This window comes from Drosophila takahashii, chromosome 3L, assembly GCF_030179915.1.
Source record: "Drosophila takahashii strain IR98-3 E-12201 chromosome 3L, DtakHiC1v2, whole genome shotgun sequence".
Taxonomy (NCBI): Eukaryota; Metazoa; Arthropoda; class Insecta; order Diptera; family Drosophilidae; genus Drosophila; species Drosophila takahashii.
In genome coordinates this window covers 816,074-839,374 of record NC_091680.1, presented here as the reverse complement: position 1 = coordinate 839,374, position 23,301 = coordinate 816,074, and the positions used below count along the sequence as shown (strand labels likewise).

The window sequence follows — 23,301 nt, the reverse complement described above, 5'->3', positions numbered from 1 at the left end:
GGATTTTGGAGGAGGAGTAGGGGAACTGGGGAGAACGCTTGGGTATCCATCAGGTAATGGATTTGTGTCGATTGTGTGTGTGTGCGCATAAATTTGCAATTGATCATCGGGTAATACCCTTTCTGGGTAGATAATAAAATATAAACAAAACTTACATATAAATATTTTTATCAATCATTTTTGATGTTAGGAAATAAACTATTATTATTTAAACCGCTAAAATAACATTATTGAAAGAAACTTTAACTACAAGCCTTCAAATAAAGATGAAATTTTATGTTTATACTAAACAAGTCTTATAAATATATAAAATAATTTTATTTTACAAAAATTGAATTCATTTCTAACTTACATATCATACAAGTAAAGACCTGATAATAAATCACAATATTTTAATGCAGCAACTTTCTTTTTAGCTAGGGTATAAAAAGTTTGGCATTGTGTTTTGCTTAGATACTCCTCCATCTTCCCCTACCTGTTGCACTTTTTAGCCTTCGTTCGACACGCTAACGAGTTTGGTCTCTAAAAATGACAAGCGGCCGTTAGAAAAATTTCTGCACTCTTGTTCTTTTTCTTGTTGTTGTTCTTGTTCCCCTAATGGTGTGTCTCTTAGTGTATGTCTGTGTCAACGGAAATTGCTTTAATAAATTATTAATAAATTTTCCGATTAGCATGCCTTTATGAAGCCGAGCGAGTTGCAACGGTTAAAAATGTGCAACTAAGTTGGCGCCACTGGCCATGAACACAAATTGCTAATTTATGCTCTAAACTGGAATTCAAAAACGGGCCTCTATTCTTCCTATACGCAGGCGGAAAATGATCATATTGTTGAGGAATGTATGCAGTTTGTGATGTAAAAAATTATAATCTCTAATAAATTTATAGATTTATTAGATTATTATTAGTGCGTAATAATTTTTATTCATTTTTAGTGACGAACAAGGGCGAGTCAGAATCGTTTAAATAAATCTTATCAGCGTGGGTACAAACACACAATCTGCATACCAAATAGTTTTGCTCCAGTTCTCACAGTTTTTGAGAAATGATATTTACTGTATTCCTTGATAAAAATCTGTTCAAAGTTACAAGACCACGACCGTTGAAATATGTTTATTTTTTTCAAGGCCTCCAGGTGTCACAGCTTGCATTTTTTTTTCAGCTTATTTGGCGGCGTCAAACTTTTCTTAGTCACTGTGGGCGAGTTTTTGGTCCGATATGCGAGTCACTCGGCGATAAATCCCCCACCGAACCCCTTTTCCCACTACTCATTCATTTAATCAATTACTCAAATCGGCAGAAACAGCAATAATACACAATTTCATTTTCGATTTTTGATTTTCAATTTCGTTTGCTTTTGGGATTACGATTGCGCATTACGATTGTGTAAATAAGGAATTTCCTTCCACGATTTCAGGCCTAATTTGATTTCAGGGGGACAGACTTTCTTGGACAAATGAGCAAAATGCATTAATTAATTGCGCGCGCTTTGCAATTTGGAGTGACTGAAAACCAGTTTCCTGAGCGGCGGCCTAGAGAGTCGGGAATATCTGAATCGCCAGCTCAGCTCCCAAGATGGCCAAGCATATTGTTTCGGCCGTATTTGGCACGCCTCAAATTACTTATTTATTAACAACTTTTAGCGGTTTCCCCTTCCTCTTTTCAATCGGCTTTTTTGTGCGCTTTTGTTTGGTCTTTGCCACTTCAGTGGCTTTATTTTGAGGTGCTTTAAATCAATCAACATTTGTCAACATTTATTTGTATTTACCTTAAGCAGCATTTTTATCGAGTATTTAAAAAAATCAATTTGGTTAAATGGTTTACTTTTTGGAATAGAAAATAATTCAAAAGTGCGTTTAAGTTACTAAATTTAAAGTGTATCAAAGATTTTAACGTTTCCAATAATAATATTAAACAGGCATTATTTTAATACCCTTGCATATTTTACAAATCATTGCCATATCGACATTATAGTGATCTTTATACTGAAATCAGAAGACCCTCTAAAAGAAAGGGTATAAAAATAAGGAAAATATCTACATACATATCTAAAATGTAGAAACATCTACATACATATCTAAAATGTAGAAACATCTACACGGTTTATCTTGAAATTTTACATTAGTTTAGTGTGTCGACACATGGGGGCGCTATACATAAAACTAAAACGTAAAAAAAATTGAAAATTCTTAAAACTATTGTTAAATTTAAAATATATTTTCTTGAAATTTTAGAAAAATTCGCATAGCAATAAAATGCACCGTTATTCGTGGGGAAGCGGAAACAGTCAGTGCAGCTCCACCAGCCTGCACAGCAGCGCCACCTTGGGCCTGGGCTCCTCAGGCAAAGACGACCTCTGGGCGGCCATTCAAACGAACTACAACTACATCATGGACACGAACCTTTTGGACACATGCAAGGAGGCGCGCTGTGAGATAGAGGGCGCTGCAACAGTGTTGGAAAAGTCCAGTGAATGTTGTTTAAAGGTAAGGAATTTGTAAAATGTTAATTCCTTGAATTTAATATGTACTTAAAACTATTTAATTAAATTTACCAACAGATGCTGGATGAGAACCAACGACCTGAAGGTCTTTGTGAGGATCCCAAGGAATTGCGGCGTTGGCTGCGCGAAATGGAGAGTAAATTATTGGATTGTCCGACAATCACGGAACTCACTTTGTTTGGAATTGCGGAATTGCAGAGACATCTAGCAGTACACTCGGTGAGTAACTAATGATTTCCATTTCACAAGCAGATATAAATATAAGCAGAAGTACGCTAAGCTCCAAAAATACTAATACGTACCAATACTTTTTGGCGCCATCTATCGGTTTTAAAAAATGTATTTACATTTGTGTGGAGTACGTTTTTTAACAGCTGTTAAACGTCGTCCACAAAAATGTAAATAAATAACGACATCTAGCAGTGTAAAATCCGGACTAACTCTGGTTGGCAACGCGGAATTGCAGCGCCATCTAGCAGTACACTCGGTGAGCTACGCTTTGCTGACTGTAATTTAAAGCATACTTTGAGGATCAGAAAGGACATTTTAAGTTTTCGTTGCCTGCTTAAAAAAAAAAATGTACAACCGAAAGAAAAGAAAATCAAGTTAGGTAAAAGTGTAACAAAACATGAAAAATAATCAAAAAAAAAAATAATGCAATTTTACGCATTTTATTATATTGTGTGGTTTTTTTTTTTCTTTTTTGGCCCCAATGACTTGGGTTTTTGGCTGCTTTTCCTCTGTTTTTTGTTTAAGTTTTCCCCCTCCAGCGGCTTCCGTTAGTGCGTCTCGAAATTGTGCAACTAGTTTTGTATCTCGAACAGGGAAAAAAGACCGAATCCGTCAGTCATTCTCATTGCCCCCGCCGCCTGCTCCTCCGATCCACTCGATCCATTGACTTCCCCTCCAAAAATCAAGACAACAATGTTCCCTTGTTTTCCACGCTCTTTTTTCTCCCATTTTTTTGATTTTTTGTTACGAAAATTTATTGAGCTGAAAGTGAAAATTGCTGCGAGGGAGCGGAAAGAGGGGGTCTCGAGATAACCTCCTCGAAACCTCTGCTTGATAATTGGCATTCGGACGTTTGTAACACCTTCAATCGAGAGTGAATTCAAAGTCTCACTGAATTGCATTGCCCACAGATTTGTTTTCTGCACTTTTCTGTTTTCGGTTTTCTTTTTTTCTCGGATTTCTTTGATTTAGGGGGATTTTTATCTGAACAATATTGTCTATAAACAAGGCTCTGGGCTCCCCATATTATGTAATTGTGTGTGAGTTTGGGTTTGGGAAAATCTAAGACGGAAGAGAGTAAGTCTTTGGACTTGGACTCTTTCGGTTCCCGCCTTTAGCTTGATTTGTGTCGGTTTCAATTGAGCTTTGACCATGACAGAAGTTAATCGGTTCGAGGAGGAATATTGCATAAGAATTGGATTGGCTTATGGAGGAAATCTATTTATGTTTTAAATATAATAATAACTATAAAACAATTACTTAGAAAATAAATAGACCAAATTAAATTCGATTTAAATTTTTTAAATACAAAATCCTCCGGGTTTCCACTTATGTAAAAAATTCCCAATCTATTTTAAAGCCTTTTACAAAATAAATACTTTCCCTTACCCATTTTCTTGACCCATTCAGGAATTGTAAGTTTTTATTTTTTGGCTAATTGAAAATTCCTTTAACGTTTTTGTTCAATGGAATTCCTTAAAAACACATTCGTTCTTTCTTCTCCCCAAAAAAAACCAAAAAAACGGCAAACTACAGCCGGCCACGAGCCAAATGAAAGTAAACAAAAACCAAGACTAAGAAAAAAGTTGAGTTTGCATTGTGGGCAGTTAGCCGAAAAATGCTCAAGACAAAAACTCTTTGGCTTGCTAAACTCCGGCTGGCTGCCCCTGATTTACGACAATTGTTTTGTCACGTTGTCGATGGGAGAAAGAGAGCCAGAGCCTCATAGAAATAGGCTTTTTCAGCTAGAGTTTAGAGTAGGCAGTAGTATCGATCGACGACGACGGCAGCAGCACCAAATGTCAATTGCCCAAAATGGTTAAACATATTTCCAATAAGTTGTTAGGCGTTTGTCTCTGTCAATTGTTTTCGGGCTGCAGACTGCAGTTGCTGCTTCTGCAGTTCCCGGGGGCGGAGACACGCATTCAGTGTCCAAAAAAACCAAACTGTTAACTAGAGTTCCAATTCCAATTCCACAAACCGATCGACGCAATCAAGCCCCACAGCATCGAGAGACTAGAGTCCAAAAGGAAAGGGGCTTGATATCGAGATTGGGTTGGAAAAGATTGAGATTGAGAGATGATCGCCGTGAAGCAAAAACCAAAATTTGTCAGCTGCCGGACAATGTCGATGGCCATAACGAGCTGGAGATCTCTCGGCTTCGGTTCCCCAAGGTGCTGACTGCAATCTCCTTTTTAATTGAAGACCCAAGCCAAAGCAAAGCAAAGACCAGTGAGAATAACTCTATGTATTTTGCAGATGGCTGAAATTTATTTGTATTATGTGGGAAAAAGTTTGGGGAGGATGGGTAAAATAAACCTAAACATTTATTCAGAAAAAATGTAATGGTTTGAAATCACTCAAAAAGGTGCTTAAAAGTATGCAAAGAAATTTTATTCGTATTTATTTCTTTGGATTTTCGAATTTATAAAATATTATTGCAAACTTTTAGACACTTATTTTTAAGTTTTCAATTTAATTGTCACACAACTTGGTAAGTTTACTTTCCTCTTTAAGGTTTTTTAAATTATTTCTTAGATTGTACTGTTAAATGCCTACGATTCCGATAAAATCTCTGACAAGTGTTTGTTTTTTGGGGGCCACAGTGGGTTAAGCATTCGCTGTTCTGGTCAAGTGAAGCGTAAACAATCATGTTCCCTGTCGCCTGCGACGACAGGATGTCTTTGTTTCCCGACCAACTGGGGCCACCAAAAATGGTCAAGACAAGCAGCAAAAGCAGCAGCGCGACAAAGCGAGAAAATAAGTTTGTTTTTCCCTGGAAAAGCCGCAGGAAAAGTGAAGGTGGTGCAATTTGGACTCTGGCCGGCGCGATTAGCTAAGAGCTCCGAGAAACCATATAATCGCATTGACAATTTCCATTTCCATTTCGTGTGCGGGAGTCGAGGAAGTGCTCCACTTTATGGCAGTCATAATTTCATGTTTCGCCTCGATAGGATTTGCGAATTTCGAATTTTGAATTTTTCATTTCGATTTGCTTGTTGTCCGATTCTATCGAATATCGCGGTGTCCATTGTGTTTCCCTCCGCCAGATTTGCATAACAATTGCTGTGTAACCTTTCGCCCAATAAGTTAGCTGGACTCCAAGTCCAACTTAGGTGCAGACTGCAGACTGCAGACCATATGGCCAGCTGCAGTCAGTCGCTGGGCGGCAATAAAACATTTACCACCGAATTAGCCCAGTCAAGAGAGTAGTTAGCCCAAGTCTGCGTGAGTCCAAGTTCCACTGAAAATTCAGTTACGATTGCTGCCCATTGCCCAGTTCGGTTATAGTTCAACTTTCGCGTTAAGTGAACCTTTAAATGGACTTTCCATTTTATTTGCCATCTTTTAGTCGTTTAGTTTTGGGCCTAACTGAATAGTAATTGCGATAATGGGAGTTCATTTAGCAGTTCATTAAGAGTCAGCTGTTAATTTATAAGGCATTCTCTGCAAAACTAGTCATCTAAAACTACATTTTTATGCCTAGTTTATCGTAATATTTTACGTGCTGTTTGAGGGTTGTCGCATGTAGGGTTGCCAACCTATTTAAAGAATGTTTTTGCCGAAAATCTTTGAGAAGCTACAACTCTTGAACGAGTGAACCGATTCTAACGCAACAAAAGACATTTTTTTTAAATATTCCGAAGTTAAACAAAACAGTTTCATAAAATTGAAAAATTTATAATTTATTTAAATATTTATCTGAAGTTTAATAAATACTTCCCAAAGAAATAACTTAAAATGCTTGACTTCAAAAAATGTAAATCTCCCACTCCACTTCTACTTCTATCCAAAAGCATAACAAATGCCAAAGCCAATCTAATCTCCTCTTATCGTTAACAATCGGATCAGAAAACCTTTCTCTCCTTCATCGATCCGCAACACGCCCAATTTCATAAGAAAATAACACACGAGCAAGATAGATGGACGGGGGTCTCTCAAGTTCAATTGAGTTTCACTTTTCTTCGTGATTTAAATTAACAATTAAAGCGGATAATTAACAAAATGAAAACAAAAGCAGGCACACCAAATCGAAGGCAACACCCCCCAACGGAGCGAGCTAAAGAAAAATATTATTACAAACTGGCGGATAATTTATCAAATGAACTGCGGATGAAGTCATTACCACAGACAACAAAAAAACCACACAAAAGGAAAGACAGGCCCAAAAAGTATAAAAAATACAAAGACTACGTCACATGTGAAGCGGATCAAATGATTTCGTCATAATCGAGCAGCAAATTACTATTTTCCCCCTTTTAATAGAGAAATAAAATTGCCAAACTTTGGGCGAGAAATTTATTTTAAACTGAAGGAAGTGGAACTGAAATTGGTAGCCGGCTAAACTGCAACTGAAACCGAAATGAAATGTGGGTAAAATTAAGAAGAAAAAGCCAACAATAAATCTTTTGGCAATAGGAAAAACAAAAGAAAAGAGCAGTCGCCGAACAACGAAAAAAAGGCCCCAAAAGCATGATCACAAAATTGACTTTCGAACACAATTTATTTTTATATTTTCTCTGTTTATTTCTTTGGTTTTCAGTTTTCAGTTTTCAGTTTTTCTAGCCAGCGATTTAATAACCCGAATAAAGGCCCGAATAAAAAACAATGAAAAATTCATGTACGATCCATTCAGGTTCATCATTAACGCCGAAGATCGAAACACCGCAAAAGCGGGGAAAAGGGAAAGGCAGCTCTGAGTTTTCATTCGGGATTTGAAGCGAAGGCTTTGCTTTGTCGCCACTTTAATTGGCTCAAATTAAAGACGAGCTGGGATTGGGTTTTATAGACTTTATAGAGACACGACACACGGGGAAGATGCAGCTGCTGCGGCTGCAGTTTAGAGGCGTTACTTTATTCCGCTCATTAATGAAGAAATTTTCTCTGGAAGCTTTGCCGCCTTGTTAACGACTTTATGTGTGACTTTTTGCAAATAACATAATGAGCGAGGTGAAAATTAAATTTAACAAAATGTCCCATAAAAATGATCAGCGTACCATGGACACCACTTAAGTGTGCCGACCATAAAACAAATATTGGATGGTGTTAAAAATGTGGAAAATGGAAAGTGCTGGTAATGGAAGGGAACTTGGGCCAGTGTTTGCTCATTTATTTTACCAAACCAATACAATGTTTCTAAAATAAATTTCTCTTTCTTAAGATCTACAATTTTGTAGGTGAGATTTTAGAAAATGTCTTCAATATTGCCCTTAAGTGTACCAAATGAGAATCTCATAGAAAGGCTCAAAAATGTTTAAAACAGTTCTGAAATAAAAGTTTCAAATTACTGCAAAATATGTTAAGATGACAAGAGCTAGCCTGAATTGTCCCTCCAAATAAGAAAAACCTTTAATATTCATTTGGATATTAGTTTATTCGTGTCGAGTCGAAGTCAGTGAGATCTTTTCAATGCTTAACCGTGGTAGATGTGGTGTCCGTAGGTGGGAACTCCGTAGGATGAGACTCCATAGGACTTTACCACGGGGACATGCTGAACCACTGGGACGTGCTTGACGACGGGAACATGCTGCACCACCGGAACCTGCTTCACCACCGGAACGTGTTTCACCACGGGCACCACATGGGCCACTGGGACTACTCCATAAGATCCATAAGAGGGCTCGATGTAACCAGGAACAGCGAAAGCCACAGCGAACAGAGCAAAGATCACAGCGATCTAGAGAAATAATATCTAGTTAATACACACCAACGGAAATATTATATATCCTTAAACTTACAATGCGGAACATCTTGAGGTTTTGTTTTGAATTTAAGACTTCAACTTTGAGGTTATCACACTTTTGTATTAGTCGGACGACTGTTGTTGATTGACCATCCGTGGCATCATTATATATAGTAGTTAACACCTCTGAAACTCTTAAAATAGCCCCCAAATTACTTCTGTTCGAGCGCCACGCGCCAAACCAGTTTAATTATATCCAATTTTAGAAGATATCTTCGGATAATGCGCATTCTATTTTGTTTCAACTCCAGCGGCGAACTTCCCGTTATCGGTCGTTATTGTTCAACCTTTGGACATAATCCCCCCATTCAATAACTCTTCAATTGTGTGTTGTGTTAAGATCCGTTTGCCTATTATTGTTTACTTCCCGAGACCATTGTCATTATATCGATCGACTTCACGCGTTTGTGATGATCGGAGAACCAAGGTCAAGACCACATAAAAAGACCTATATGAGGAGGCCCCTGGGTCAACTGATAAATCCATTCTCTCAATTAAACCAAAGAATTATATGAAATCATGGCTGCTAAACACGTTTGCTCGTTTAGGAGTCATTATTATCGTGATTCTTGGCTATATAAAGTAACCGATGCCTTGGTAAATCAACAACAGTCAACCGACTAGCATCCAAGTGACTATATCTCAAAGTTTAAGATTGTAAATTAAAACAAACTACCAAAATGTTTCGCATTGTAAGTTTAAGGATATATTTAAAATATTCCTTGGTTTAAATTAACTTAACATCAACCTCTTTAGATTGCTGTGATCTTTGCCCTGTTTGCTGTGGCTTTCGCTGCTCCTGGTTACATTGAGCCCTCTTATGGATCTTATGGAGTGGTTCCTGTGGCCCATGTGGTGCCCGTAGTGAAACATGTTCCGGTGGTGAAGCAGGTTCCGGTGGTGCAGCATGTTCCAGTTGTCAAGCATGTCCCTGTGGTTCAGCATGTCCCCGTGCTGAAGTCCTACGCTGTTCCCACCTACGGACACCACATCTACCACGGTTAAATTGGGAAAAGAGAAAACATTATTGATATCGATCCGGAAAAAATAAATTACCAAACAAAATTATTTAAACGAAAAAAGGTATTTCTTATCTTTTTAAAGTGTACTTTTTATAGCAAGCCTTTCTATGCGCTTCTCATTCATCAAAGCTTAGGCCTGCCAAGTTCACTTTATTGAAATGCATTATTTTCACATGTCCCGCCAATTTTTTTCTTCCCAAACCCATTAAGTTTTTGCTAGCTTTGGTCTGGTTCGATAGGAAATTCTTCACGCAATCCGTAAATGCACCGAAATCTGGCACACAAATGTGTTTTCTTTGATTTGGTTTTTTTGCGTTATTGGCTTTGTAGTTTATTTGGTGCGGATCGAGTGATAAAAGCCAAATGTGCGCTTCGTTCCAGGCACCCGAAAGATACAGAGATTCAGTAGTTGCGTGGAACACATTTGGCAGGCTGTTCGAAATTGACTCTTTGGACTGAACTGAAGACTGAAGGTGATTAATGAATGCGGAGAGGGAGTGGAGTTAAGAAGAGTTGTGAGTGTCCATAAGATACTTTTTAAACGGTAGTTAAAATATAAGCAACACGCGAGAGAAAGAGTCTGAGTGAAATGTTTTGCCGTTGGCATTGAAAAGCTTCTATAAAATAAAACAAAAAAATTAAAGAAAACGGGGGGAGGCTTTCCTTGTTGACCCACTTTTTTGGTAGACAGAAAAATTTATTTGCCTCTGCTGGCTGACTGGATGGGCTCCCCGAGAATTGTTAACAGCAATTTAGTAGCCATCCGCTTCTTCTTCTTCGGCTGCTAAGTGTATTTTATTGTTTGCCAATTGCTGTTGTTGTTGTCTTGTTAACGCTTTTTATAGCCGCTTTTTGCTTTTCGGCCAACTCTATTTGTCGACGAGTCTTTCTCTCTCTCCTCATGCAGATGTATCTCTCAGATACATTCATTAACTTGTTTGCAGTTACAGTTCCCTCCGGTTTTTCCTCTCCCCTCCCAGGTGATTTATGCTTTGTCCAGCTTTTGTTTGTATATTTAGACATTTCCTATGTGTGTTGTCACCTCAATTTTTTCCTGCACTTGCTCAATTTTTTCATTTTTTCCCTGTTTTATTTTTGACTAATTAAAATAACGAGGTAATTGTGCAGTTATGAGGAGTGTCGTCTTGAAATCTGAGGGGGAAAAAACAGGGGAAGATTGTGTGAACATGGCAGACCTCAAATCTCGTTATGACTATGAATATGCATTGGCGCTTGATGAGATCCGCACTTCTCTCTATTTTGTAAAGAAGTTGAAGGCGTGCCCAGGCAATTAGTTTGGAGCGCTAGGCCCTTCGATAGAAGCCTCCAGGGCCATTTTGGCACGTTGTCAGCAGAAGGAGGAGAAGGTGGAATGCTGGGACAAGCCAAATGACTTGGGGCGAAACTTGTTCTCCACACCCAGTGCATTCAGTGCCCCTTTGAATGGAAGCGGGGTTCTCTGTTCAAGATGGGTTCATAAATAGAATAGGTTACAGGCATCTTCTTTTGACTTTAATAGTTCGCACTTTAATAGAAGTTGAACGTGTTTGCAAGTTCGTTAAGATCATGCCTACTCAAAGTCATGATTTAGCTTTTATAATTTATAAATAATTTAAGAGCATTCATAAAGTCCCGATTTTACTTTCATTGAAAAGAACACTATAATAATTTAGGAATTTTTCGAAATTTAAGAGATATTTTCTCAGTTATCGCCTTTCTATGCGATTCTCATTCAACCAAGCTTAGGTCAATCAAATTCACTACCAAAGAATCTATGCTTTCAATACATTGTTTTGTTTCTTCTTCCGAAACCTATTGAGTAGTATATATTTAAATCGATTGGAATTCCCCCTCGAACGTTTAATTCGTGATTGTTGTACCAATCTTTCTCTGCACACACTCTTTTTTGAGAGCACTCTCGTCTGGCAAACTTGGCTTGTTGGATGTCATCCATCTTCTGTGATGCCAACAAATAACAAATAAGGGAAAAACTTGTCAGCCTCGCACACGTTTCCTTCTTCTGCTTCTTTTTCGGGCTTTGGATGGCTTCTTGGAAAAGCGGGGACACCGAAAGAATCTCTTCTATTTCCTTGGGAAATATCTCTGGCATTCGAGTGCGTTGTCTTTGATTCTGATATCGAGAGCTTGGGGATTCTGGTCGCTCTCGTTTCGAAGAGATGGGATCTTTTCTAAAAGGCAGTCGTTGCTCTGTGATCCACTTTATGCATTCGGCTTTTGAGTTCGAGGCGCGTGCGAAGACCGCAAATCGATGCAGGAAATCCGATTTGTGGTAAAAGTTTTTCTCTTTTTCATTTTTTGCTCCCCTAGTTTTCCTCATTTGAGTTTTACTGCTTTACTTTGGCAAGTTGCCGTTTAAAGTTGTTGCACTAAGTAGAAATATGTGCAAAACGGTGGTTGTGGGGCTTCTGGGAAATCAAAGCCGGTGGTCTCGAAAGGCGGAAGAGTTGGAGGCTGAATGTAGGTGGGCGGGAGGTGCCAAGTGCTAAGGGTTGTCGGGGGTTAATAGTCGTTAAACGTCAGCGGGGGTCAGTGGCTTACCAGGGGACTAAGGATATTTGAGATGGGAACGGTAAATGGAAAGACAAGCTATTAGACTAAATAAATAAAGAAAAAAAAATGTTAGGAAAAAATATAAAAATTAAGGTTCTGAATATGAAAATCTTAGAAATCCCATATTTTAAAAAAAATTTTATTTATTAAAAAATATTTTTTATTTAAAAATATTTATTTATTTATTTAGAATAATTGATTTCAAGAAAGTTTACGTTAAAAGTCAATCCTGTTACCCATTTCCTTTAAATCGTTAAACATTTGTATATCACTGGATCAAGGGTATAAAACTGAAAATAAATCGTAAAATGCAATGATTTCTTTTTACTGCCTTAGTGCAGATCAGCCTTTACATATACACACTCCTGCCAACTTGATTAAATTTATATCTTTAATTCAGCTCTATAAACAAATAAATGAGAAAGTCAGGATACTCGAGAAGAACACTTGCAATTGAGATTTCTTTTCTAGGAGATTACCTCTTCTATTTCTCCTTGTCTACCTTTCTTCTCAGCTTTGACTATCATCATTAAGGCAAATCCACAGAGCCGCTAAGACAATCTGATCGATTTATGCAAATGATACTCTAATCTTTGAGCGTTTCTTCCCGTGCCGTGCTACTTCTTCGCCATCACGAAGAATAACAATTCGTCATTATGGCAAACAAAGATCGAAGACCAGTTTTCACCTCCACATCTAATGATGTTTACCTCATTTATCCTGATCCGCTGTGATCCGCTTGTAATCAATCCCCATCCCCGTCGCAGCCAGGGGCAAGTTCAAGTTGCCAGTTCTCCAAGCCAAAGCGATCTCTACGGTTCCTTTATGATCTCGAGTTTCATCCTTTCCACTCCACCTGGCTTGAGTGGGTGGCTCAACATAATGGGGGGATCTGCCGTTATTCGGCAAAAGCAAAGCCACAGCTGCAAATAAAATAAGAGTCGACTTCAACACTCGACTTTGGGCTTAATGCAAAGTGCCGCTGAAGAGAGATGCGTGGGTGGGCCCACATGGGAAGACAACTGGGTCTGCGACTGCACTTTAGGATGGCTGCACTGCCAAAAAGAAAGTGTTGAAAATATGCTTTATTAAAAATATTTGACTTGTTTTGGAGAGAGATATGAATTAACCTGGAAATTAACAAAAATTTAAAACGCGAATTCTTCAGATTTTTGGTTTTTTAAGTTTATTATCATAGAAATTCCAAAATAGATATCAGGTATCAAAGTAGAAATTATATTTGTCTCAAATAAACACATTTGAAAACGCGAATTCTTTAGATTTCATGATTTATAATGATAGCGAATTCTTGAGATAACTAATTTCTTACAAGCCAAATTCCTTTAAATCTATCTACAACTATTTTTCAGTGAGCGATTGTGCTTCATTAACACTCGCCGCTCGTTTACTTGGGTCTCACTTTTTGTTTGCCGCAGTTTTTGACACCAAACTTGGCGTCACTTCAAAGCCCTGGCGATTAATCTTGAGTGCTGTGCTGGTGGGGAAAAGGAGTCTCAGCCAGATCTTCCAGATCCGGTCGTGTCTGCAATTTGCGGGCATTTTGTTTTGCATTATCCAAGAGAACTCTGTGCGCTAGCAATCTCAACAAACAACAAGCACAACTCATTTGCCACTTTTCACACCCTTGAAGCGGAGTTTTCACTTCTCTCTTTGGGTGAGCTTTAGCTTAAGCCGCAAATGGAGGAGCCGCCTCATAAATCATCGCCCATGCCACCGGTGGGCGTCGTCCAACGTCCATTATTAGAAGTGTGCGCAGGCGCAGCTGGATTCCCCCCTCTCGATTATTCCCAACTCATTGTCAGCTGCAAAAGTGCCAAAGAATTGTACAAACTTCACGGCTGATTTTGGGGAGATTTGGCATTATATATGTACATTGTGTTTGCCAGATTGCCAACCGATTGTGGAGCACTGGGTCAAGTCAGTCAGTCATTCAGTCAGTGAGTCGCGGTGAATTGAAGTGTGAAATTCTAAGGAAATTGCTTTATTGTTCGCTGATTGAAATCAATTTGGCGTGCGAATGAGATTTTCATATCCCCCAGAGATCCAAAGATATCCCAGTCCAGTGGATTTAGTAAGACATTCCGGTTCAAGAGTTCATTAGACTGAGCGCTTTTCATGTATATGATTAGGATTGGGTAATAATCGACGGGGAGGAGTTTTCAGAGTCCATCGAAGGTAAATGGGGATCAACTGCGATTATAGTTTGGTTTTCAGTTTTTCAGCTTGGCGGAAAGTGCAGGGCAATGAAGTGGCAAATGTTAGTCTGTTAGTCGGTTGGGTAATCTCTCTGGTTAACCGTAATAACCATCAGGCGCGGATGCGAATTGGGGTCAGCTAGGTATTTCTGGAATTAGGTTCAGGGATCGTTGCGGTTTGGTAAGAAGCTTCATTGGCCTAATTGGGTCAAGCAATAAATTGTGAATTATGGGAATATTTGTAGTAACAAAAAAGGGAATAACTTTTAAAAATTGTTTGGATCCTTTTAAAAATAAATACAAGATGATATATTTAAACAAAAAAGAACCAATTTGAAAAATATTTAATAAATATATTTACTGAATTTAAAAATGATTTTTAAAATATAAATGTAACATTTTTAGGAACCTTAGTTAAAAATAAATTTAAGATTATATTTGTATGTGCGATTAAAGTTTATAGATCTTTCTTTACACCATTCCCTCTGCTTCTTTCATATGAAATACTCCACTCTTGGCTGCGTATTATATAACTCTCAAGCAGAAAGCGTTGCCAATTATCAAATTACCATCACCAGCCAACGGCAATTTCTTTCCCTCTCCCATTTCTCCCTGGATTGGATTCTTTCCCCCTTTTGGTTCACTGCTCCCCTTTTGCTCACCTTTATGGCCCAATCGATCAGAGCCAATGGGCAATAACTTTGCGGCCAACGCAATGCGGCTGCAGTTCGATTATTATTTTTATTGCCCAGCAGACTTCTTACCTTTCCCCTGGCTCACTTTGTATATATTGTTTTTTCCCGCCTCTTTGCTGTTTGTTTGCTGCTGAACAGGAGGTGATTCTGCTGCTTTGATTCGTTCTTTCTTTTTCTGATTTTTTTTTTTGCCAACATTTCCCATCGTTCGTTCTTTCACCGCCAAGTTGTGAACAACACGCAGAGGCAACACAAAATTGACCGGGAAAATGCGGAAAATGGATTCGGCCGCGCCGCTTCGCGAAATTATGCCTCGAAATGGAAAACGCATTTTCTGTTATCATTTGCCGCGCATCTGCCGAGAACATGAAAGTTGCTGTCGACTGGAAAGGCTGAACAGTCTCAGCTTCAGCTGCCCGAAGATCTCTGGCGATGCTCTGAAAAGAGAGTTGAACACTTGGCAAGAGGTGCCAGCAATCTTTGAAGGGGGAAAGTGAGTTCGTAAATCTGAGAGAATACAAGTGTCTTATCCTCCCATAGATACACTTTTTATGGGCATACAGGAATATGGGAATACTTTTTACTTTGGTTCTTTTCATCACATGGCGCCCGAACAGGGACTTTTTAATGCAAATTGTATTACGGTACTTTATAACTATTGGCGCCCGAGCAGGGACGGTATCATATCTTATATTAAACTTTACTTTACCAAAAAGGGTATTAGTCGCTTCGCCTTGAAAGGGATTTACCACATCCTTGTTGTCTTGCTTATGTTTTCATTTTCTAACTGCCAAGTGGGCATGCCAAGGCAATTCACTTTTCTGTTTATCATGAGTGGAAATTTAAGTTATATTGTCTGTTTTGCGAGGAGGCTGCTGCCGCTGCAGCCAGAAGAAAGCCAGCCAAGAATTGGAAAAGTGGCTCACAAAACAATACTCGCCTATTTGCAAAGAGATTGCCATTAAAAGTAAGCTACGAAGAAGAAAACAAATTATTTCTCTACTCGTGGGGTTCATAAAAATCAAGCATAAAAATCTTGACAATTAGACATCAAACTGGAAGTTTCCTGCCTGCATTTTCTTGGAAGTGGGAGGCTTTTCTTCTCTGTAACTCTCGCTGTGTGTGTGTGTGGGTGGGGAGAAAGCAACTGTATTGCGGTTGGAAACAAGGCAGGGAGACAAAAGCAGACAAAACTGTAAATGCTGCCATCAATTAGACTTCCACCTCAATGGGGTTGCAACGGGTAAAATGGGTGCAACGGTGGCAGCTTTGGCAACGGGGACCTCGAGCTCTTAGCTCTCAAGCACGGGACCTTGCGCTTCAAACTTCAATTAAATGCTGAAAATCGTGCATAGACAATATTTATCAATCACCATTATTCTAACTGTATCTCCCGCTTGGACAAGACAAACGACGAACTTTGTTGAACTGACGACGCTGAGAGATGCTGTGTTATGTATTTAAAAAGGAAGCTCAATTGGTTTAGAGATGGCATTTTGTTTTTGGTTGGAATAAAGATTTATTGTTAGAGATCAATCGATTCTTAGAGGACGTTCTAATCACTCTTTGAAAATTTTAGAAATCTTCTTAATGTTATACCTTAAAACCTCTGCCGTCGCTCTGCCTGCACACACACAGTGTAGAATATTTAAAAAATTACACAAAAATATCTGAATGGATTCTTTTTTTCTTAAATAAGTATATTTATTATTCAGGAATCAGCAATTCCTTCGATTTACCATCGTGTCACGAGCTCATCTCGACTCGCATTTTCTGCCGCTCCAACTCATAACGAACGCAAAGTTCACGCGGCGGTTCAGTAGAACACAACCGATGTCAGATGAGCAGGGAATTCGGGAGGGGATTCCCCAGTTGAGTGGGTAAACGGTGGCTGCTGCTGTTGATGTTGCTCCTTGTGTTGCATTTGCCGCTGCTAGTTGGTAGTTGCAGTTTGCAGTTTGCTGCTTGCCTCTCCAATGGCTCCGCATAGTGCATGCAACAATGAACTCGCAACTTTTTAACTGTTTTCATCGTCTGTTTGCGATTTGTGAAAGCTTCTGGCTTCTACTTCTGTTTCTGTTTCTATTTCTACTGGTGTTGCCTTCGGTTTTTCATGGCTCAATGGCTGCTGGCCTGTTGGCCTGGCCAACAATGCATAAATTGTGCGCACCAAAGGCCACGAAAGAGGCGACATTTCGGCTAGACCAAAAAGCCTGAAAAGTGGATCAAACTCGCAGCGAGAAAGAAAGATGCAGATATGCAGATTTTATGGTAAACTGCTAAAGTTTGGGGAATATCATTTACCGTAAACTCAACACTCTACTTATTAATTACATTCCAAAGTAGCATCTCTTATCTCTCGCAAATGCAGCTTAATGGATGGCTCAAATGACCCAGTTAGATTATCGCGATCTTGAAGATAGCTTTTCCTAGCATCCGGAATATAGCCAACTCCCCTATCATTTTGCGCATCATTTTGTTAAGCAAATCTTTCTCAACATTTTTTCCTCTTCCTCTCATTTCAGGTAAGCAAATTGTCCAAAGCAAACCAACTTTTACCCACAGCTGATGAACATATATACTTGTATATATAATTTATATTGCCACGTAAGTAGCACGACCATAAATCAGGCAAACATCTGGGGACTCTGTCACAGAGTTGCAGAGCTTCGGGGCTGAAGTTGCGACGGTGGATGGAGGAGTTGGGCCAGAGGTCCACATAAACCGCTTTGATGATGTCAATATTATTATGCAAAGCCCTTCAAGTTGACTTTACTGCCCGCCGCCGCCGGACAGCATGTACGATAGTTGTAGTGTGTGGGGGAGAGATGGTGAACATCGAAACTATCGAAAGTGAGGGAAGTTAAAGCCATTTAGAGGAAGAAATTGCAAAAATGGGAAGCTCGAAAGGCGAGAAGAAAAACTCATAAATATATAACAGTTATAGGTCGTTTAAGTTAATAAGTTTAACTGGGAGATTAGTAATAAGAGGTCGTTTCTAAAGTTAAACTTATATATATATATGTGCCGATTTTTAACAGATGTCGAGTAAAATTTGGATAAGGTAAACTTTTGGATTTTTAAGGGAATTTTTTTTATAATGTTTGCAACATTATTTTTTTTTAACTTCTCAAAATTCTCATAGTTTTTTGAAGTCGGATATTTAAATTTTTAACTTTTTCAGAATTTCGGTTTATTCTTCTGGATATCTTCCGGATTAAAATAGTCCATATTTTATAGTAATCGTAGATTTTCCCTATCTTCGGTAAAGCGCGTCTGATCTTAGTTGGTTTTTCGTTGGCTGGCTTAAATTTCCAGGCATGTAATTGACCGATCTTCAGCCAATTTGGCTCGCATCCGACTCGACTTTGACAAATGGCCGAAAATGCATCAACGTTTTGTTGAGATTTCCCTTTCTGCCCAGCGATCATTGCCGTAAAACGTAAAAACCCTCGGGTTTAGCCTTTCTTGGCTCGAAACGAATTTACGCATTTTATTTTATGTTCAGCGCGGGGGAAATTAATGTGTGCTTTAAGGTCTAAAGTTTCGAGAGGGAGACGAGCGACCAGGAAATGTTTTTGTGCAATGTTTTACAGGGCATTATAAATAATTGGTCTTGTTATGAAATTTACATAAATTTGATTACGGTTTTGGGCAATATCAGCAGCCCATTTGCTCGGGGAGATTCTTCGCTGGCGTCTTCTTGATTTTATTTTTTGCCTTTTGCTGGCATCCATCATTTGTCAAATCAAATTATGCTTTATTTTTCGTGTATTTTCCCTCAGCCAAGTTTCTTAAATTTTTTGTTTTGTTTTTTACATTTTCGCATTTTGTGCTGTCACCGCCCGCGGCTAGACCGAAATTTCGTTGGCCCTTCTCCGAGAGTCTTAAAAAATTGCCGCCCAGTCGGGGTAGATTAATCAGTTTGCGAGAAAAAAACTACATAGAGACGTATATATATTTTTGTTTGGTATCGGATCCCTTGCATAAGTGTTTTTATGCGTGGACTAATTTGCTGCGATCATAGACGAGTTGATAGTTGAAGATCATTAATAAGTTTTAGAGGAAGAGTTGAAGGTGTGGTGCTGATTATGCAAAAATGGGAGGTATTATATGGGGTTTCAGTGTTTGAGATGACACTAATCCATTGTCTGGGATAATCTGTTACGGATCAAAGAAATATTTCCTAATAATTCCTAATGATTGGTGTTAAATATCTAACCATTAACTTGTTTTCTTCCTTCCCAAGAATAGCAAAACTGATTTGCTTGTTATAAGATATTTCTTAAAAATTAAATGCCAATAAATACTTTTAAATTTCCTATGTGCACTTTAATTTTATTTGAGCTAATCAATTCCCGTTCTCCCGATCCTTTATACCCATGTTAAAAACATTTTTACCAACATTCTAATTGCCTTTAACACCTCGCTATAAAGGCAATGTCAAAGACCTCTTGCTCGGTCCTCAGTCCTGGGAAAGAAGCGTTCGATATTTCTGTTTTCCTATGGATTTTCCTGTTGTGCCGTGTTTTTCCGTCTTTGTTAATTTGCGAAATTCTTGCCGTGCCAACCACTGAGTTAGCACCCACATATGAACAAACAAAGCCACGATGAAAATACATACACACGGTTACAATGTTGCGGCTGGCAATTATCAAACTGTTTCCTTGATTTTTGATGGAAGGAGAAGTGTAAGTAGTAGGTAACAAATACCTATAGCTATGGCGATTACCTGCTTTGAAAGGTCATAAAAAAGGGTGGTAAATTACCAGTAATAAAAGTATTGAGAGCTGAGATTCTAGTTTGGTTTGAATTCATTGAAATATTGGTTCAAAAAATTAATAAATTTATAATTAGGTATGCAAGAAATTGTTAGGTTTAAATATTAGTTGATACAAATTGGTTTTTCTTAAGTTAAAAAATAATATACTTTAAATAGTATGATATAAATTTACGATTTAAAAATATCCTTAGATCACAAGAAAAATGCTCAACTGCAAATGTTGCTAGCAACATGCTGCTCTTGAGCCGAACCGGCAACATGCCGCTCTGTTAAGTAACATGACTGTTAAGTTAACATTTTTGGCGGCAGCAAAATGTATCTGCGCCGTGAGCGAGCGCTCAGTAACTCGCGAGCGGTCCACGCAAATGAACAGCCCATTCGGATCGAAATCGTAACGAAACGAAACGGTTCCGGTGGATGCGAAAAAGATAAAACCACCAACAAACAAAAAACGCGCGCAATGCTTGGATATCATTGAATTTTTTACTCTTAAGATCGTATGATGATCACTGAAACATGAAGTTCAAACAGACTAGAAAGTGCCAAAAGTGAGTGAAATAGTAACGGCATTTAAGTGGATCTTACAGAATTTTTTAATATGTTTTTAAAGACTCTTTTCGAGCCAGAAACTCCGCACAGAAAGTTGCTCAAACAGTGAGAACAAACAGTCAGTCAGCTTGTTTTATGTGCATATATATACACACATATATCTCTCTATATAGGGATATATCACAAGCCAAGTGCCGCCTGCATTTTTGTACAGAATTCTCGTTCCCTTGCGTCTCTGTGTTTGTGTTTTTGTGTTTGTTTTCTACCCCAGCCAACTCTTCGGAGTATCTGTGTGCGGGTATCTGTAGTCGTGTGTATCTGTGAGTGCGCAAAACACTCTGTTTCGGAACCTAAAGGTAGAACTACCTACTTTGCCAGCTGAAAAGCCGCAAAAGTGTACGAAAAATATATATGCCGAATACCGAAGGAACGGACGATGATATTATACCAACACAAGATTCATTACTGAATCAAAGCATCATCTCTTTTGGTTCGGATCTCTGATTTACGGCCTACCAAGCACTTCCTCTTTATCGGCATCTCCGGCCTGTGCCTGCATCTTCGTCGTGCATCGCGTGGATACTTCAGTTCGGATTCGGATTCGGATTTTTAACCCATCCCAAAAAACACTCGGGTATGTCTTCATACTATACTACTTCCTTCTCGAAATCCCAGATCGCTCATACTTTATTGTTTTGTATTCCATTCCATTTCGAGTTGTTCTGTGGGTTTCCTGGGCATTTAGCAGCTTTTTTATTGCGCCAGTTCTCGGTTTCCTCGCTTTTCCACCACTGTAATAAATTTAAAGAAATATTCGCTCTCAGTTCTGCTGGGTTAGTTTGCCTCCACTGCTAATGATTCCTCGACTGGCTCGAGTCGTGAGTTGTTTTATTTCATACTTATTGCCTGCCCCGCTGTTTTTGCTCTACTCTATTCTATATTTATATGTGTGTAGAAAATCATGTGTGAGCAATTTTAATTATAAAAGTGACAAAAAGCGAACGCGCAAAGATATATATACGGTCTTATGTAGGGGGTCTCTCAGGCTAGCCGGCAATTTAGGCAACATTTTTGCTGACTTCAGTAAAAAAGTAGGGGAACGACGAATATATGAAAGAACCAGAAGAGGCCAATTTATAGTTTTTATGTATTCACGGCGAGGCTTTCTTGAAGAATCGAGGGAAGTGCTTAATTATGTGGGAAATATGCTAAAGTAAGTATAAGAAAATGTAGATTAGGTTATGTTGACTTCAGTGAATACCATTAAATGGAGAAATCAATCTTTTGAGTCGTAAAAAGCTTGTTAAATCACAATAAATTAAACAATTTGTTTATATTAAAGAATGGGAACACAATTTTCTATGTAGATTTTACTATACTTCGTTTTTTTTCTAAAGAATGAGAACAAATTCTTGGTTTTATTACAAGCTATAATATATTTTATGTGAAAATCACAAGGGATGGGTGATTATAAACAAAATACATTTAATACATCCTTTCTGTATTTTTCTGTAAAATCCAACCAGTTGTGTTTATTACCTCAATCCATCAAACAACACAATAGATTCATTAAAGCTTTGATTTCTGTACATTTTTTACACCATATGCTGGCAATTGAATCCGCGGTAATTCGATAAACGTTTCGGTAATTTAGCCGCCCTCAAAGTTTGTAAAAAAAAAGTAAAACCAATTCACAGCTTAACCCTTAACACCCAACAATTGACTGGAGTTCAACCCCAAGAAAGGGATACCAAAAGTTGTGTTATTTGAAGGGACAAACCTTCCCAATGACAGAGAGACTTAAAACATCTGTGGTTTTAATGTTGAGGTTGCAAATTCGCAACATCCTGTTGCATTTTTCAAAAAGTCCTGGCACAAAATCACCCTGCAAAAGTAACAGTTTCGGCTAGTCAAAGTAAAGCTTCATCTGCCCAAGTTAAAATCCCCTGTAGTTTGTACATATATTTTGCAGCTGCTCTCGGGGACTCTTCCTTCCTGATGACTATTGCGTGTTTTGGTTTCCGACGAGGGTTGCATTCGTTCCATTGTTATTATTGGTACAACAAAACCGAAGCAATTTAATTTGATGGTCCCCTCAACCTGCAAAAAAAAAAAAAGAAAAGGGGAGTCTCATGGCCTGGAGGTGTTTGGTGGTTGGTTTTTCCATTTTTCCAGCCAGGATCAATCACCAAACTATCCATCTATTATTTTATTACCGCTCTAGCACTCTATACGGAAAATTTCTATTCCACAACTTGTCATCGTGCCACAAGTTGTTGCCCTTTTTCCCCACTCCATATCAAAATATATATTCTCCACTCATGTGTTCTGTTTTCTGGCCTTTACTAATTTTCGTGCTCTACCTTTTCGGTCTTATCTTTTCTTATTGAATTTTTGTTTTATTTTGTTGGTTCCTCTTCTCCAGACCGAAAAGACATCCCATCCATTCGTGTGGCTCGCGTCTGTTTTCAGTACTCAGAGTTCTGCTCTGTCCACTGAATTGATTTCGTTAAGTTGGGCAAAAACGTGTTTTTAGCTTTTTTGGCCGAAAAATAAAAAACCCGTTTTAAGGACGTTCTGGGAGATGCAGATGCTGGCTTCTGTATATCTTTTTTGACTCACTTTGAAAAGGTTTTGGGTTTCGGGAGGGGAAAGAACTGGGGTAATGATCAACAGCAGCTGCTGGATTTGATTGAAATTGCAGGTGTAATTAAGGGGTTTAATGGTTTTGGCCTCGTGTCACAAGAGTTTCACTAGCCGCTTTTAGAAAGGCCATCTTCTTCTTTAGAACTTCGATTACAAGAAGGGTAAGAAAGTTCCTAAATCTTTAGTTTAAATCTACAATTTTTAATTGTGCCTGTGCGTATTTTAAATTGAAGAGTTTTGATTTAGTTCTTGGCGTCATTCCCCCATATAATCTAATCTGCAATCACCGGTCTTTAACTATGACGTCAATAATATGATGAAAAAGCTTTAGACCTCTATAAACAA

General features: G+C 38.5%; 2 protein-coding genes across 4 annotated transcripts in view; both read left to right on the top strand.

Annotated features, from left to right (window-relative positions):
• klar (klarsicht) overlaps positions 1–23,301 on the top strand; it is a 124,492-nt gene that overhangs the window by 39,583 nt on the left and 61,608 nt on the right. For 2 of the 3 annotated variants that reach the window (XM_070215693.1, XM_017155814.3), the window contains exons 4-5: positions 2,232–2,483; positions 2,558–2,719. In XM_070215693.1, coding sequence (XP_070071794.1) covers positions 2,232–2,483; positions 2,558–2,719 — 414 coding nt within the window. Of the gene's footprint in view, positions 1–2,231; positions 2,484–2,557; positions 2,720–2,963; positions 2,988–23,301 lie in introns of those variants that run through there. The other variant, XM_070215694.1, reaches the window with a different exon arrangement.
• LOC138913130 (MAGE-like protein 2) lies at positions 9,061–9,543 on the top strand. Its single transcript, XM_070215626.1, has 2 exons — positions 9,061–9,166; positions 9,231–9,543. Exons 1-2 carry the CDS (start codon positions 9,155–9,157, stop codon positions 9,477–9,479), a joined length of 261 nt encoding a protein of 86 aa, XP_070071727.1. The 5' UTR covers positions 9,061–9,154; the 3' UTR covers positions 9,480–9,543.